This window comes from Eucyclogobius newberryi, unplaced genomic scaffold (assembly GCF_026437365.1).
Source record: "Eucyclogobius newberryi isolate DKJ021-1_F unplaced genomic scaffold, fEucNew1.0.hap1 SCAF_17, whole genome shotgun sequence".
Taxonomy (NCBI): Eukaryota; Metazoa; Chordata; class Actinopteri; order Gobiiformes; family Gobiidae; genus Eucyclogobius; species Eucyclogobius newberryi.
In genome coordinates this window covers 21215166-21227169 of record NW_027315801.1, presented here as the reverse complement: position 1 = coordinate 21227169, position 12004 = coordinate 21215166, and the positions used below count along the sequence as shown (strand labels likewise).

Sequence of the window (12004 nt, the reverse complement as noted above, 5' to 3'; positions counted from 1 at the left end):
TGTATTTTTTGTCTGGTTATTGAACAGTTCCAACACCAAAAATTATTCAAAACTACATGTATCCATTTACTGAAGATGATTTTATGTAGGGATTGGTGATATGGCAAAAATAAAATACCTATATCACAATATTCTTGGAGCCAGATGACAATTTCGATTTTATCACGATTCATGTTCGCTTTGTCTTTTTCTATTGCCTTTCAGAGGTAAATAAGGTTGTTTGTTTCTTCTGAAAGTCCACTCTTCATTGTGATTGGTTAAATCCAGCTTCCAGCCTTATAGAGAGTGTGTAGGAAAAATAATGAGTGAGGAAATCTATAAATCACAATTTGATTTTATCTCAATATCACAGCCTAATTTTATGGTTCTATTTGGTTGTATACAAATATTCACACACACCCTCTGGTATCGTAAAGCTGGTGTTCACATACTGATGCAGAGAAAAAACTGCACCAAATCTTAAATTTTGGTCTAACTTTGGACTACGACTGATTTAAACCTGGTCTAAACTAGAACTAAACTAGCATTAATCCAGAAACCATAACAAAGAAAGATTCCTAAACGGGAAGTGTCCTGAGTGTTTAGTACTTTCCTTTGAAACATCTTAAACTGTAGTTGTCCTCAGCAGTGACCCTGCCTTATACTTTACTTCAGACTAACCTTTATATTTGACCTCCACTGGCCGTGTCTCTCTCTGCTGTGGTCTTTAACATGCTTGTACTGAATATTACCATGGAAATTGTGCTCCTCTTTCAGCGTGTCCAGTTTTACCCAGCATGCACTGCGATGGGGTGAGGGAGTGACTGGATGGTTTGCTTTGGACTCGTAATGCCAAGATTATTAGGTTATAAGCGGTAATTGTGATTATTTAGGTCGCAATATAATCATAATGACTAAAAGTTGTAATCATGACATTTTTTAGAAATAATAATACCGTAATAATAATTCTATTTGTAGAAAAGTTTTTGAACTTAATTAAGTCATTTTTTAGTTCAATTGAAGAAATACAACAATTTTAGAAGCAAAATTCTGTTTCCTCAAAAAAGTTAATTTAAAGTTTATTTTAAAAAAAAATCTCGTTGTTCATGTGAAATCAAACATTCAGAAAGTACTTAACACATGGAGTGGTAATGTGTTAAGTAAATGAGGAAAGGAAATGTAGGATTTTGTTTTGGTTGTGATGATAATAATCACAAATAATCGTTAAAACGCAGGGTTTATTCCAGCTATAATTGTTACACAAACATTTGAAATTGTGACATCCCTATTCTTCTAAACCCAAACTAAACCAGGACTAAACCTTGGACAAAACAGATCAAATAAACCAGGGCTGAAAAAAATAATTTAGCTAAACCAGGATTAAATCAGCAAAAGAACTAAGAACTACGATAATCTTGAACAAAACAGATCTAATAAACAAGGACTAAACCAGTACAAAATCAGGTCTAAAACAACAATAACGAAAGACTAAACCCAAACTTAACCAAAGCTAAACCATGAAAAACATCTCAAAGTGAATTCATCTCTAAATAACCCGAGGCAGGGCGTATTATGACACATCTTTGGAGCTGCTGTGATTTGTGTTGTACAAGTAGTGTCACGACTGATCTCTATCACAAGCTTAATCTGTGCAGTAGAAAAAACTCATAATACAAATACGTTTTAGATTTCAGTTCGACCTGTTGCATCCTGAAAGGTGACGTCTCTGTCTGAACCGCGTTACAGACTTGTCCCGTCTTGACTGCCGAGGATCACGGGAGATTAAACACCCGGCATAATTGCTTAGGTCATGTTTTGATGATTCTAAATTTAGATTGCGTATTTGTAATGTGGGCTGGTACTTTACTAAATGTCCACAGTTTTCATTTCTGCTTAATTTCCTCCATTTTACGTTGCCAATGACATATTTATAAACGCATTACTTCCTCATAATACGTCATTTATCTTGAATAATGAGGATGAAATGTATAAATATATGGAATTTGCTGATTGGAATTAGCTTTTTTCACTGTCTACTCCATTGAATTTTCCCGTTGTTGACGTATCAGAGCTCCTGTAGCGCCTGTACTATTGCTGTGTAGTTGACTGGAAATGGAAGTGTGTGTGTGTGTATGTTGTCATGTAATGTTTGTTGGTTGGTTTGTGTATCTGGAGCCTGTGGAATGTGCTGACTCCCGCGTCATGAATTATTGAAAACGCCACAGAACAGAACACACTCTCCACCAGGCCGTAGCTCTGGAGAGAGCAACAGTCAATGTGTTTACTGCATTTGAAGTTACTGTATGGTCAGTTGTGGTCGATTTTTAGAAGTTTTTAAGATTTAATAGTCTGCAATATTTTAGTAGTTGTAGACTTTGTACCGATTTAGCTCACGCCACATTAAAACTGGGATTAAAATGGAATAAACCAGCACTAGAACAGGGCCAAACCAGGCAAACCGAGTCTACATCAGGACTAGACTGTAGGGCTGTGGTAAACACATTCTTGGTCGATTAAAGACATGTCCTATTCACCAATTAATTGACTAAAAGAGGGCGTGACAAAACCAATCAAAATATCTCCAAGTGTCTGACCCAAACTGCACTCAAAACTGCAACTATTTAAACAGGAAAGTACTACTAAACAGTGTATGTGTTACAAGTTAGATTAAACTCATGATTCTTTTGAAATTCTTCATCTCGCTCACTCCAAATCATCACCTTTTTGCTATTGTCCCATAGAAATCCTTTGAATTCAAATCAAATAATTAGTGGACTGATACGATTTTTGGTGGACTGGGACGTGATCGTCCGATTAATTGACCAAACGACTGAAGGATTACAGCCACACTAAACTGGGCTCAAACACCAAGACAAGAGTGTAAATGCACTCGAGTCCTTGTTTAAATCAAAAGCAAAATCACCACATCAAAATTTGGAATAAACTGGGGACCAAACCCAGAACTAAACCTGGACTAGATCAGGGCTATGGTTTAGTCCTTGTAAATTGCAGATTTTGTCCCTGGTTTAGTCATTTAGTAGTTTAATTCTGAGTAAATCCTTGTTCAATCCTGTCTCTTGTTTAGTCCTAGATTAGTCCTGGTCTTCCCCATTTAGTTCAGGCTTATTTAATTGTTTAGTCATGGTTTATTCCATGGTTTAGTTCTGGTTTGTTCTGGTTTAGTTCATGTTTTGTCTCTGGTTTAGTTCTGGTCAAATCACGGTTTTATTCAGAATTACTCCTTGTTTTGTCTCTTTTTAGTCATTATTGTCCTGTTTAGTCCTGGTTTAGTCCTGTTTACTTGCTTTTAGTCCTGGTCTAGTCCTATTTAGTCCTGGTTTAGTCCTGTTTACCTGGTTTTAGTCCTGGTCTAGTCCTATTTAGTCCTGGTTTAGTTCTCTTTAGTCCCTGGTATAATCTTTCATTTTAATTGCTTCGATTTCCCTCTAATTTCCCCTTGAGACTTGTTTATTGAGTGTATTAATAGGTGCTTCACTCTAATGGTGGTATAGTGGTCCATCGCCGCGGTAACAGCCTCAGCGCGTAACCACAGCAACCGCCTCCAACTTCAGCATCAGTCAAATTCCTCTAGAGATGGATCAGTTTCGACTCTAGGATGATGTTTTAATAGATTTATTCTTAAGTGAAGAAGCAGTGCCAAAACTGAAGCAATTGTTGTAGCAATTTAAAGCATTGCTGCACATGAACAAAAACTGGACTAAACAGGGACTAAATTCAGGATTTAGCAGGCCAAAAACCAGGCTTATAGGACCAAAGTCTGGACAAAACTAGAACAAACTCCCTCAGAATAGACAGCTTAATCTCATCACAATAACCAGACTTTGACATTTTACTGTTACTTCTGTCTTATCACTCAATGCATCATTTAAACCCTTTTTTTTTTGTACAATGTTTTAGTTTGATTCAGATTAAGGGGTGATTTGTGTCATCGTCTTGTGTACATAATACTGCTCGACCTTTTACGTATAGTAGTCTACATGTTCCCCAAAGTGCAATCTACAGTTTCACATCTGATCGTGTCCGTATCTCTCGTAAAGGTCAATACTTATAGACACATAGCATTATTTCAACACTTAAGTGCAATGAGGGCACTCCACAAACTGTGAGTTGGTAAAAAACGTCCACAAATGATTTATTTTCCTTGGTATAGTTTCTTCTGTTGTAGTAGTAGTGATTTGTATTGGCAGTTGTTGAGATTGTAATCATTTCAAATAATAGATTTGGGGGGAAAAGATCCAAATTGGCCAAATTATCAATTTTTATCATGGTTCATGTAAAGTCTTAAGTGTCTTTATGTCTCTTTGAAGTGGTAACGTAAGTCATCTACTTCAAGCCATACTTCATTGTAATTGGACTTTTGCTGAGTGTGGTTGGGGGAAAAGTGTCATTGTTTGAGCTTAAAACTACATTCAAGTTAAAATGAGTGAATCACGATCTTACAAAAAAGATTACAGGAACGAGATTACGGTAACATTTTGTGTAGTTAGAGATGTTAATTGTCAACTTGGGTTCGGGAGCAGGACCACGCCTCAACATCTACTCCTCCAGTAATCACGCCCAACTCTTTAACCACGTTTAATTACCCAGAAGCCCTATTTATAAGGCCTGTCCACAGCATATCTTGTCGTCTCTGCTCTCTCGACCCCACGTCTCTATCATCTTCACCTTAACACCATCTATGGAGGGGGGGTTCTGAATCGGCTGGGCTGATTACCCGAGTCAGAGCCCCCATCCTGAGTTTCTACCCAGCCAACTCTCGTCAATCCATCGTCGATCCATCGTCAGTCCATCATCACTATTATCAATAAACATTCTTTCATATTCCATTGTTTTGATCTGGTCCTTGCTAATGAATGTCACCATATCGACCGGCCCGTGTGCATTAGATGACGGACTAAACATTTAAAAATACACACAAAAAGAAGCGATGCTAACGTTTGCGTGTCTCTCTTTCTCTCTGTGTTCCAGGTGAAGAGGAGCTGCCATGTTGGCCTCCTCTCTCCCCCCTCTCCTCCTCCTCTTCCTCCTCCCCACGCCCTCTCCTGCCTCTTCTCCTCCTCGGGGCGTGGATCTGGAAGGCACGCCCCTGTCGCACCTGCTGCTGGACCCCCGCTCCGGCACGCTCTACGTGGGGGGAGTGGACCACCTGTACCAGCTGACCTCTGACCTGCGCGTCACGGCTCACGTCAGGACGGGCCCGCAGCTCGACTCGCCGGACTGCCTGCCCCCCATCGTGGCCAACGACTGCCCCTCGGCCACGCCCACGCACAACTACAACAAGCTGCTGCTGCTGGAGGAGGAGGCGGGGCCAGAGGGCCACGGGGCGGAGTCAGGCAGCCTCATAGTTTGTGGGACGCTCTTCCAGGGAATCTGTGAAAAGAGGTGAGATACACTGCTTTTATTACAATAAAAGGGAAGTTGATTTAAAAACATTAAAAGGCACATTCTCTACCAAAATAAGTGGATAAGCCCTCGGGTGGAGGTAAAAATCACAGTAGGCTAACAGTGTGCAGACAATCCATAAAATGTCCCTTGTAACATTTAAAATATGGCTAAAACAGATAATGCCACCAATAACCAATCACCAGCAGAGAGAACACCTCATCAGCAATACACATTAACAAATTTAACTATTACCAATTTGCATTATTCCCTCAGACACCAGATCACTAATGACTACAACCCTGATTATATAGAATATTTTAGCCGCTACTGTGCTTTTGGCTGATGTAAATACACTGATTCAACACGGCAACACCATGTTTGGAGTTGAAACATGTTTCACTATATCAAATATTCAAGAACGTTTTGATTTTCATTCTAAATGCAGGTTATGCATATAGATTTATATTTTTACAATAGGGCTGCTGTTGTCAACCAAAAGGGGCTTGGCAGTGGCAAACACTCTCAGAACGTATTAAATATCACCTGGGATAGGCTCCAGTCACCTGCGACCCCGAAAGGGAACAAGCGGTAGAAAATGGATGGATGGATGGATGGATTTGACCATCATGGTGATATTGAAAAGAGGTGAGATACACCTCTTTTCAATATCACCATCAACAGAAACAGCTTGAGCTCTATGTGAGCACAAATAGGGCTCAAGCTGTTTCTGTTGATGGCTTTCAATCTGAATTTTCTTACCTTAATAAAGGTCTTCCTCAAGGCTCCGTCCTTGGACCACTGTTATTTACAATTTACATAAACTCAATTGGGCATAATCTAAAACACAGTAGTATCCACTCACGACAAGATAAGATAACATATTACTTTATTGTCCACACATGGGGAAATTTCATTGTTGTATGCAGATGATGCAATTCTGTATGCTAAGGGCACCTTGTGCACAAATGATTCAAAATATTCAAGAAGATTTTCACTCCATCCAACAAAACTGTGTTAATTTAGAATTATTAATGAATTCAAATAAAACAAAATGTATGCTGTTCTCCAAAAGACACTCTAGAGACCCAAAATATATCTATTCTTACGCTTGATGGTAATATGATTGAACAAGTACCCCATTACAAATACTTGGATACTCTCCTTCAACAAACACATACAAGAGCTGACAAATAATCTTAAAGGCAGATTGTCATTCTTCTTTAGAAATAAAACGTGTTTTCCTCTTCACTGTAGAAAACAGTTAATCCAGGCGACATTTCTTTCTTTTCTAGATTATGGTGATATTATATATATGCATTCTACATGAACAGTGTTAAAACATCTGAACTCAGTTTATCATTCAGCTCTGAGGTTCAGCTCTGAGGTTCAGCTCTAAGGTTCAGCTCTAAGGTTCAGCTCTAATGTTCAGCTCTGAGGTTCAGCTCTGAGGTTCAGCTCTAATGTTCAGCTCTGAGGTTCAGCTCTAAGGTTCAGCTCTAATGTTCAGCTCTGAGGTTCAGCTCTGAGGTTCAGCTCTGAGGTTCAGCTGTAAGGTTCAGCTCTGAGGTTCAGCTCTAAGGTTCAGCTCTAAGGTTCAGCTCTAAGGTTCAGCTCTGAGGTTCAGCTGTAAGGTTCAGCTCTAATGTTCAGCTCTGAGGTTCAGCTCTGAGGTTCAGCTCTAATGTTCAGCTCTGAGGTTCAGCTCTGAGGTTCAGCTCTAAGGTTCAGCTCTGAGGTTCAGCTGTAAGGTTCAGCTCTGAGGTTCAGCTCTAAGGTTCAGCTCTAAGGTTCAGCTCTGAGGTTCAGCTCTAATGTTCAGCTCTGAGGTTAAGCTTTGAGGTTCAGCTCTGAGGTTCAGCTCTAAGGTTCAGCTCTAAGGTTCAGCTCTAAGGTTCAGTTCTGAGGTTCAGCTCTAAGGTTCAGCTCTAAGGTTCAGCTCTAATGTCCAGCTCTAAGGTCCAGCTCTGAGGTTCAGCTCTGAGGTTCAGCTCTGAGGTTAAGCTCTAATGTTCAGCTCTAAGGGTCAGCTCTGAGGTTCAGCTCTGAGGTTCAGCTCTGAGGTTCAGCTCTAAGGTTAAGCTCTACTGTTCAGCTCTAATGTTCAGCTCTGAGGTTCAGCTCTGAGGTTCAGCTCTAAGGTTCAGCTCTGAGGTTCAGCTCTAAGGTTCAGCTCTAAGGTTCAGTTCTGAGAATCAGCTCTGAGGTTCAGCTCTAAGGTTCAGCTCTAAGGTCCAGCTCTAAGGTTCAGCTCTAAGGTTCAGCTCTGAGGTTAAGATCTAATGTTCAGCTCTAAGGGTCAGCTCTGAGGTTCAGCTCTGAGGTTCAGCTCTAAGGTTCAGCTCTAATGTTCAGCTCTAAGGTTCAGCTCTAAGGTTCAGCTCTGAGGTTCAGCTCTGAGGTTCAGCTCTGAAGTTCAGCTCTAAGAAGGTTCAGCTCTAAGGTTCAGCTCTGAGGTTCAGCTCTAAGGTTCAGCTCTGAGGTTCAGCTCTAAGGTTCAGCTCTAAGTTTCAGCTCTAATGTTCAGCTCTGAGGTTCAGCTCTAAGGTTCAGCTCTGAGGTTAAGCTCTAATGTTCAGCTCTAAGGGTCAGCTCTGAGGTTCAGCTCTAATGTTCAGCTCTAATGTTCAGCTCTGAGGTTCAGCTCTGAGGTTCAGCTCTGAGGTTCAGCTCTGAGGTTTAGCTCTGAGGTTCAGCTCTAAGGTTCAGCTCTGAGGTTCAGCTCTGAGGTTCAGCTCTGAAGTTCAGCTCTAAGGTTCAGCTCTAAGGTTCAGCTCTGAGGTTCAGCTCTAAGGTTCAGCTCTAAGGTTCAGCTCTCAGGTTCAGCTCTGAGGTTCAGCTCTGAAGTTCAGCTCTAAGGTTCAGCTCTGAGGTTCAGCTTTAAGGTTCAGCTCTGAGGTCCAGCTCTGAGGTTCAGCTCTAAGGTTCAGCTCTAAGGTTCAGCTTTAAGGTTCAGCTCTGAGGTTCAGCTCTGAGGTTCAGCTCTAATGTTCAGCTCTGAGGTTCAGCTCTAAGGTTCAGCTCTGAGGTTCAGCTCTAAGGTTCAGCTCTAAGGTTCAGCTCTAATGTTCAGCTCTAATGTTCGGCTCTGAGGTTCAGCTCTAAGGTTCAGCTCTGAGGTTCAGCTCTAAGGTTCAGCTATAAGGTTCAGCTCTGAGGTTCAGCTCTAAGGTTCAGCTCTGAGGTTCAGCTCTAAGGTTCAGCTCTGTGGTTCAGCTCTAAGGTTCAGCTCTGAGGTTCAGCTCTAAGGTTCAGCTCTAATGTTCAGCTCTAAGGTTCAGCTCTGAGGTTCAGCTCTGAGGTTAAGCTCTAATGTTCAGCTCTGAGGTTCAGCTCTAAGGTTCAGCTCTAAGGTTCAGTTCTGAGGTTCAGCTCTGAGGTTCAGCTCTAAGGTTCAGCTCTAATGTCCAGCTCTAAGGTTCAGCTCTGAGGTTCAGCTCTGAGGTTAAGATCTAATGTTCAGCTCTAAGGGTCAGCTCTGAGGTTCAGCTCTGAGGTTCAGCTCTAATGTTCAGCTCTAAGGTTCAGCTCTAAGGTTCAGCTCTGAGGTTCAGCTCTGAGGTTCAGCTCTGAAGTTCAGCTCTAAGAAGGTTCAGCTCTAAGGTTCAGCTCTGAGGTTCAGCTCTAAGGTTCAGCTCTGAGGTTCAGCTCTAAGGTTCAGCTCTAAGTTTCAGCTCTAATGTTCAGCTCTGAGGTTCAGCTCTAAGGTTCAGCTCTGAGGTTAAGCTCTAATGTTCAGCTCTAAGGGTCAGCTCTGAGGTTCAGCTCTAATGTTCAGCTCTAATGTTCAGCTCTGAGGTTCAGCTCTGAGGTTCAGCTCTGAGGTTCAGCTCTGAGGTTTAGCTCTGAGGTTCAGCTCTAAGGTTCAGCTCTGAGGTTCAGCTCTGAGGTTAAGCTCTAATGTTCAGCTCTAAGGGTCAGCTCTGAGGTTCAGCTCTAATGTTCAGCTCTAATGTTCAGCTCTGAGGTTCAGCTCTGAGGTTCAGCTCTGAGGTTTAGCTCTGAGGTTCAGCTCTAAGGTTCAGCTCTGAGGTTCAGCTCTGAGGTTCAGCTCTGAAGTTCAGCTCTAAGGTTCAGCTCTAAGGTTCAGCTCTGAGGTTCAGCTCTAAGGTTCAGCTCTCAGGTTCAGCTCTGAGGTTCAGCTCTGAAGTTCAGCTCTAAGGTTCAGCTCTGAGGTTCAGCTTTAAGGTTCAGCTCTGAGGTCCAGCTCTGAGGTTCAGCTCTAAGGTTCAGCTCTAATGTTCAGCTCTAAGGTTCAGCTCTAAGGTTCAGCTCTGAGGTTCAGCTCTGAGGTTCAGCTCTAAGGTTCAGCTCTAAGGTTCAGTTCTGAGGTTCAGCTCTAAGGTTCAGCTCTGAGGTTCAGCTCTAAGATTCAACTCTAATGTTCAGCTATAAGGTTCAGTTCTGAGTTTCAGCTCTAAGGTTCAGCTCTGAGGTTCAGCTCTAAGGTTCAGCTCTAATGTTCAGCTGTAAGGTTCAGCTCTAAGGTTCAGCTCTGAGGTTCAGCTCTAAGGTTCAGCTCTGAGGTTCAGCTCTAAGGTTCACCTTTGAGGTTCAGCTCTAAGGTTCAGCTCTAAGGTTCAGCTCTGAGGTTCAGCTTTAAGGTTCAGCTCTGAGGTTCAGCTCTAAGGTTCAGCTCTGAGGTTCAGCTCTAATGTTCAGCTCTGAGGTTCAGCTCTAAGGTTCAGCTCTGAGGTTCAGCTCTAAGGTTCAGCTCTAAGGTTCAGCTCTAATGTTCAGCTCTGAGGTTCAGCTCTAAGGTTCAGCTCTGAGGTTCAGCTCTAAGGTTCAGCTCTAAGGTTCAGCTCTGAGGTTCAGCTCTAAGGTTCAGCTCTGAGGTTCAGCTCTAAGGTTCAGCTCTTATGTTCAGCTCTAAGGTTCAGCTCTAAGGTTCAGCTCTGAGGTTAAGCTCTAATGTTCAGCTCTAAGGGTCAGCTCTGAGGTTCAGCTCTAAGGTTCAGCTCTAAGGTTCAGCTCTAATGTTCAGCTCTGAGGTTCAGCTCTGAGGTTCAGCTCTAAGGTTCAGCTCTAAGGTTCAGCTCTGAAGTTCAGCTCTAAGGTTCAGTTCTAAGGTTCAGCTCTGAGGTTCAGCTCTAAGGTTCAGCTCTGAGGTTCAGCTCTAAGGTTCAGCTCTAAGGTTCAGCTCTGAGGTTCAGCTCTAAGGTTCAGCTCTAAGGTTCAGCTCTAATGTTCAGCTGTAAGGTTCAGCTCTGAGGTTCAGCTCTAAGGTTCAGCTCTGAGGTTCAGCTCTAAGGTTCAGCTCTAATGTTCAGCTGTAAGGTTCAGCTCTAAGGTTCAGCTCTGAGGTTCAGCTCTTAGGTTCAGCTCTAATGTTCAGCTCTGAGGTTCAGCTCTAAGGTTCAGCTCTAAGGTTCAGTTCTGAGGTTCAGCTCTAAGGTTCAGCTCTAAGGTTCAGCTCTAAGGTTCAGCTCTAAGGTTCAGCTCTAATGTTCAATTCTGAGGTTCAGCTCTAAGGTTCAGCTCTGAAGTTCAGTTCTGAGGTTCAGCTCTTAGGTTCAGCTCTAATGTTCAGCTCTAAGGTTCAGCTCTAAGGTTCAGCTCTAAGGTTCAGCTCTAAGGGTCAGTTCTGAGGTTCAGCTCTAAGGTTCAGCTCTAAGGTTCAGCTCTAATGTTCAATTCTGAGGTTCAGCTCTAAGGTTCAGCTCTGAAGTTCAGCTCTAAGGTTCAGCTCTGAGGTTCATTACAGGAGAAGGATACAGAACTCACCACTGTGATTTATATTCTAAAGTAGATTCTAAACAGCACTGCCCTTTGTTTGTGTACAAGGCTGTATTTGGCATTTTGCCTGATTATTTATCCAGTTTATTGCACATTAGTTCAAGTATTTGTTGTTTGAGGTCTCAGGACATTTTTATCACAGAGACAGGAAAAAAGGCTTTCATCAACTTTTCTCCCTCCCTGTGGAACAAAACACAGAGACTTTTTAAATTAAATCATTTTATGCCTTTTCATGGGTTTAAAGCACTGGTCAAGGACGACCCTCAATGCTGATGCACTTGTACATAATTGTATCTCAGATTGTATGTTTAAATTTGTTTTAATGTATTGATTGTTTTATTTGTGTTTTAGTATCCTATGTTTGTTGTTAACTATGAAACTACAGGAGTTCATATGATAACAAATATTCACACCGAAAAGTAGAAAGCTGTGCATTTATCAGTTAAAACATCTCAACAAATCTCAAGAGAACTCATTACGTGCCTTCTCCCTTCTGCTGTTGTGACTATAAACCCTTTAAAAATCCTCCCATATGAATTACTAATAACAAATGACAAGTTCAGTCATGCTACACATCATTGACTGAACAATCTAAAGCTCTACAGCTCTACTTCAGTGACCCAAAGTGTGTTGTCGCCGGTGTCACCAACACCTCCAAGCCAATTTCAAATGGATCCATGGATACAGATCTGGGTCATGGATCCACTGTGCTGCCTCTGTTCTGCTCCTCCACTGACCGACTGGAGCGATTGTGTGGAATTGTCACCTCCTTCACTGTCAAATGGCTGACGACTTGCAAAAGGCCACGATTTTTCAGTGCAAATTTTGCGATTCTTGGTGTCTGAAAAAGTCTTCTGCATACTTGAAATGTCTGCAAACTCAT

The 12004-nt window shown here is 41.9% G+C and overlaps 1 protein-coding gene across 3 annotated transcripts in view; it reads left to right on the top strand.

The window, feature by feature from the left end:
* The window catches only part of plxnb3 (plexin B3), a 109947-nt gene that overhangs the window by 66872 nt on the left and 31071 nt on the right, over nucleotides 1-12004 (top strand). For all 3 annotated transcript variants that reach the window (XM_072449391.1, XM_072449393.1, XM_072449392.1), the window contains exon 3: nucleotides 4969-5382. In XM_072449391.1, coding sequence (XP_072305492.1) covers nucleotides 4985-5382 — 398 coding nt within the window. In that variant the 5' untranslated portion in view covers nucleotides 4969-4984. The remainder of the gene's footprint in view (nucleotides 1-4968; nucleotides 5383-12004) is intronic.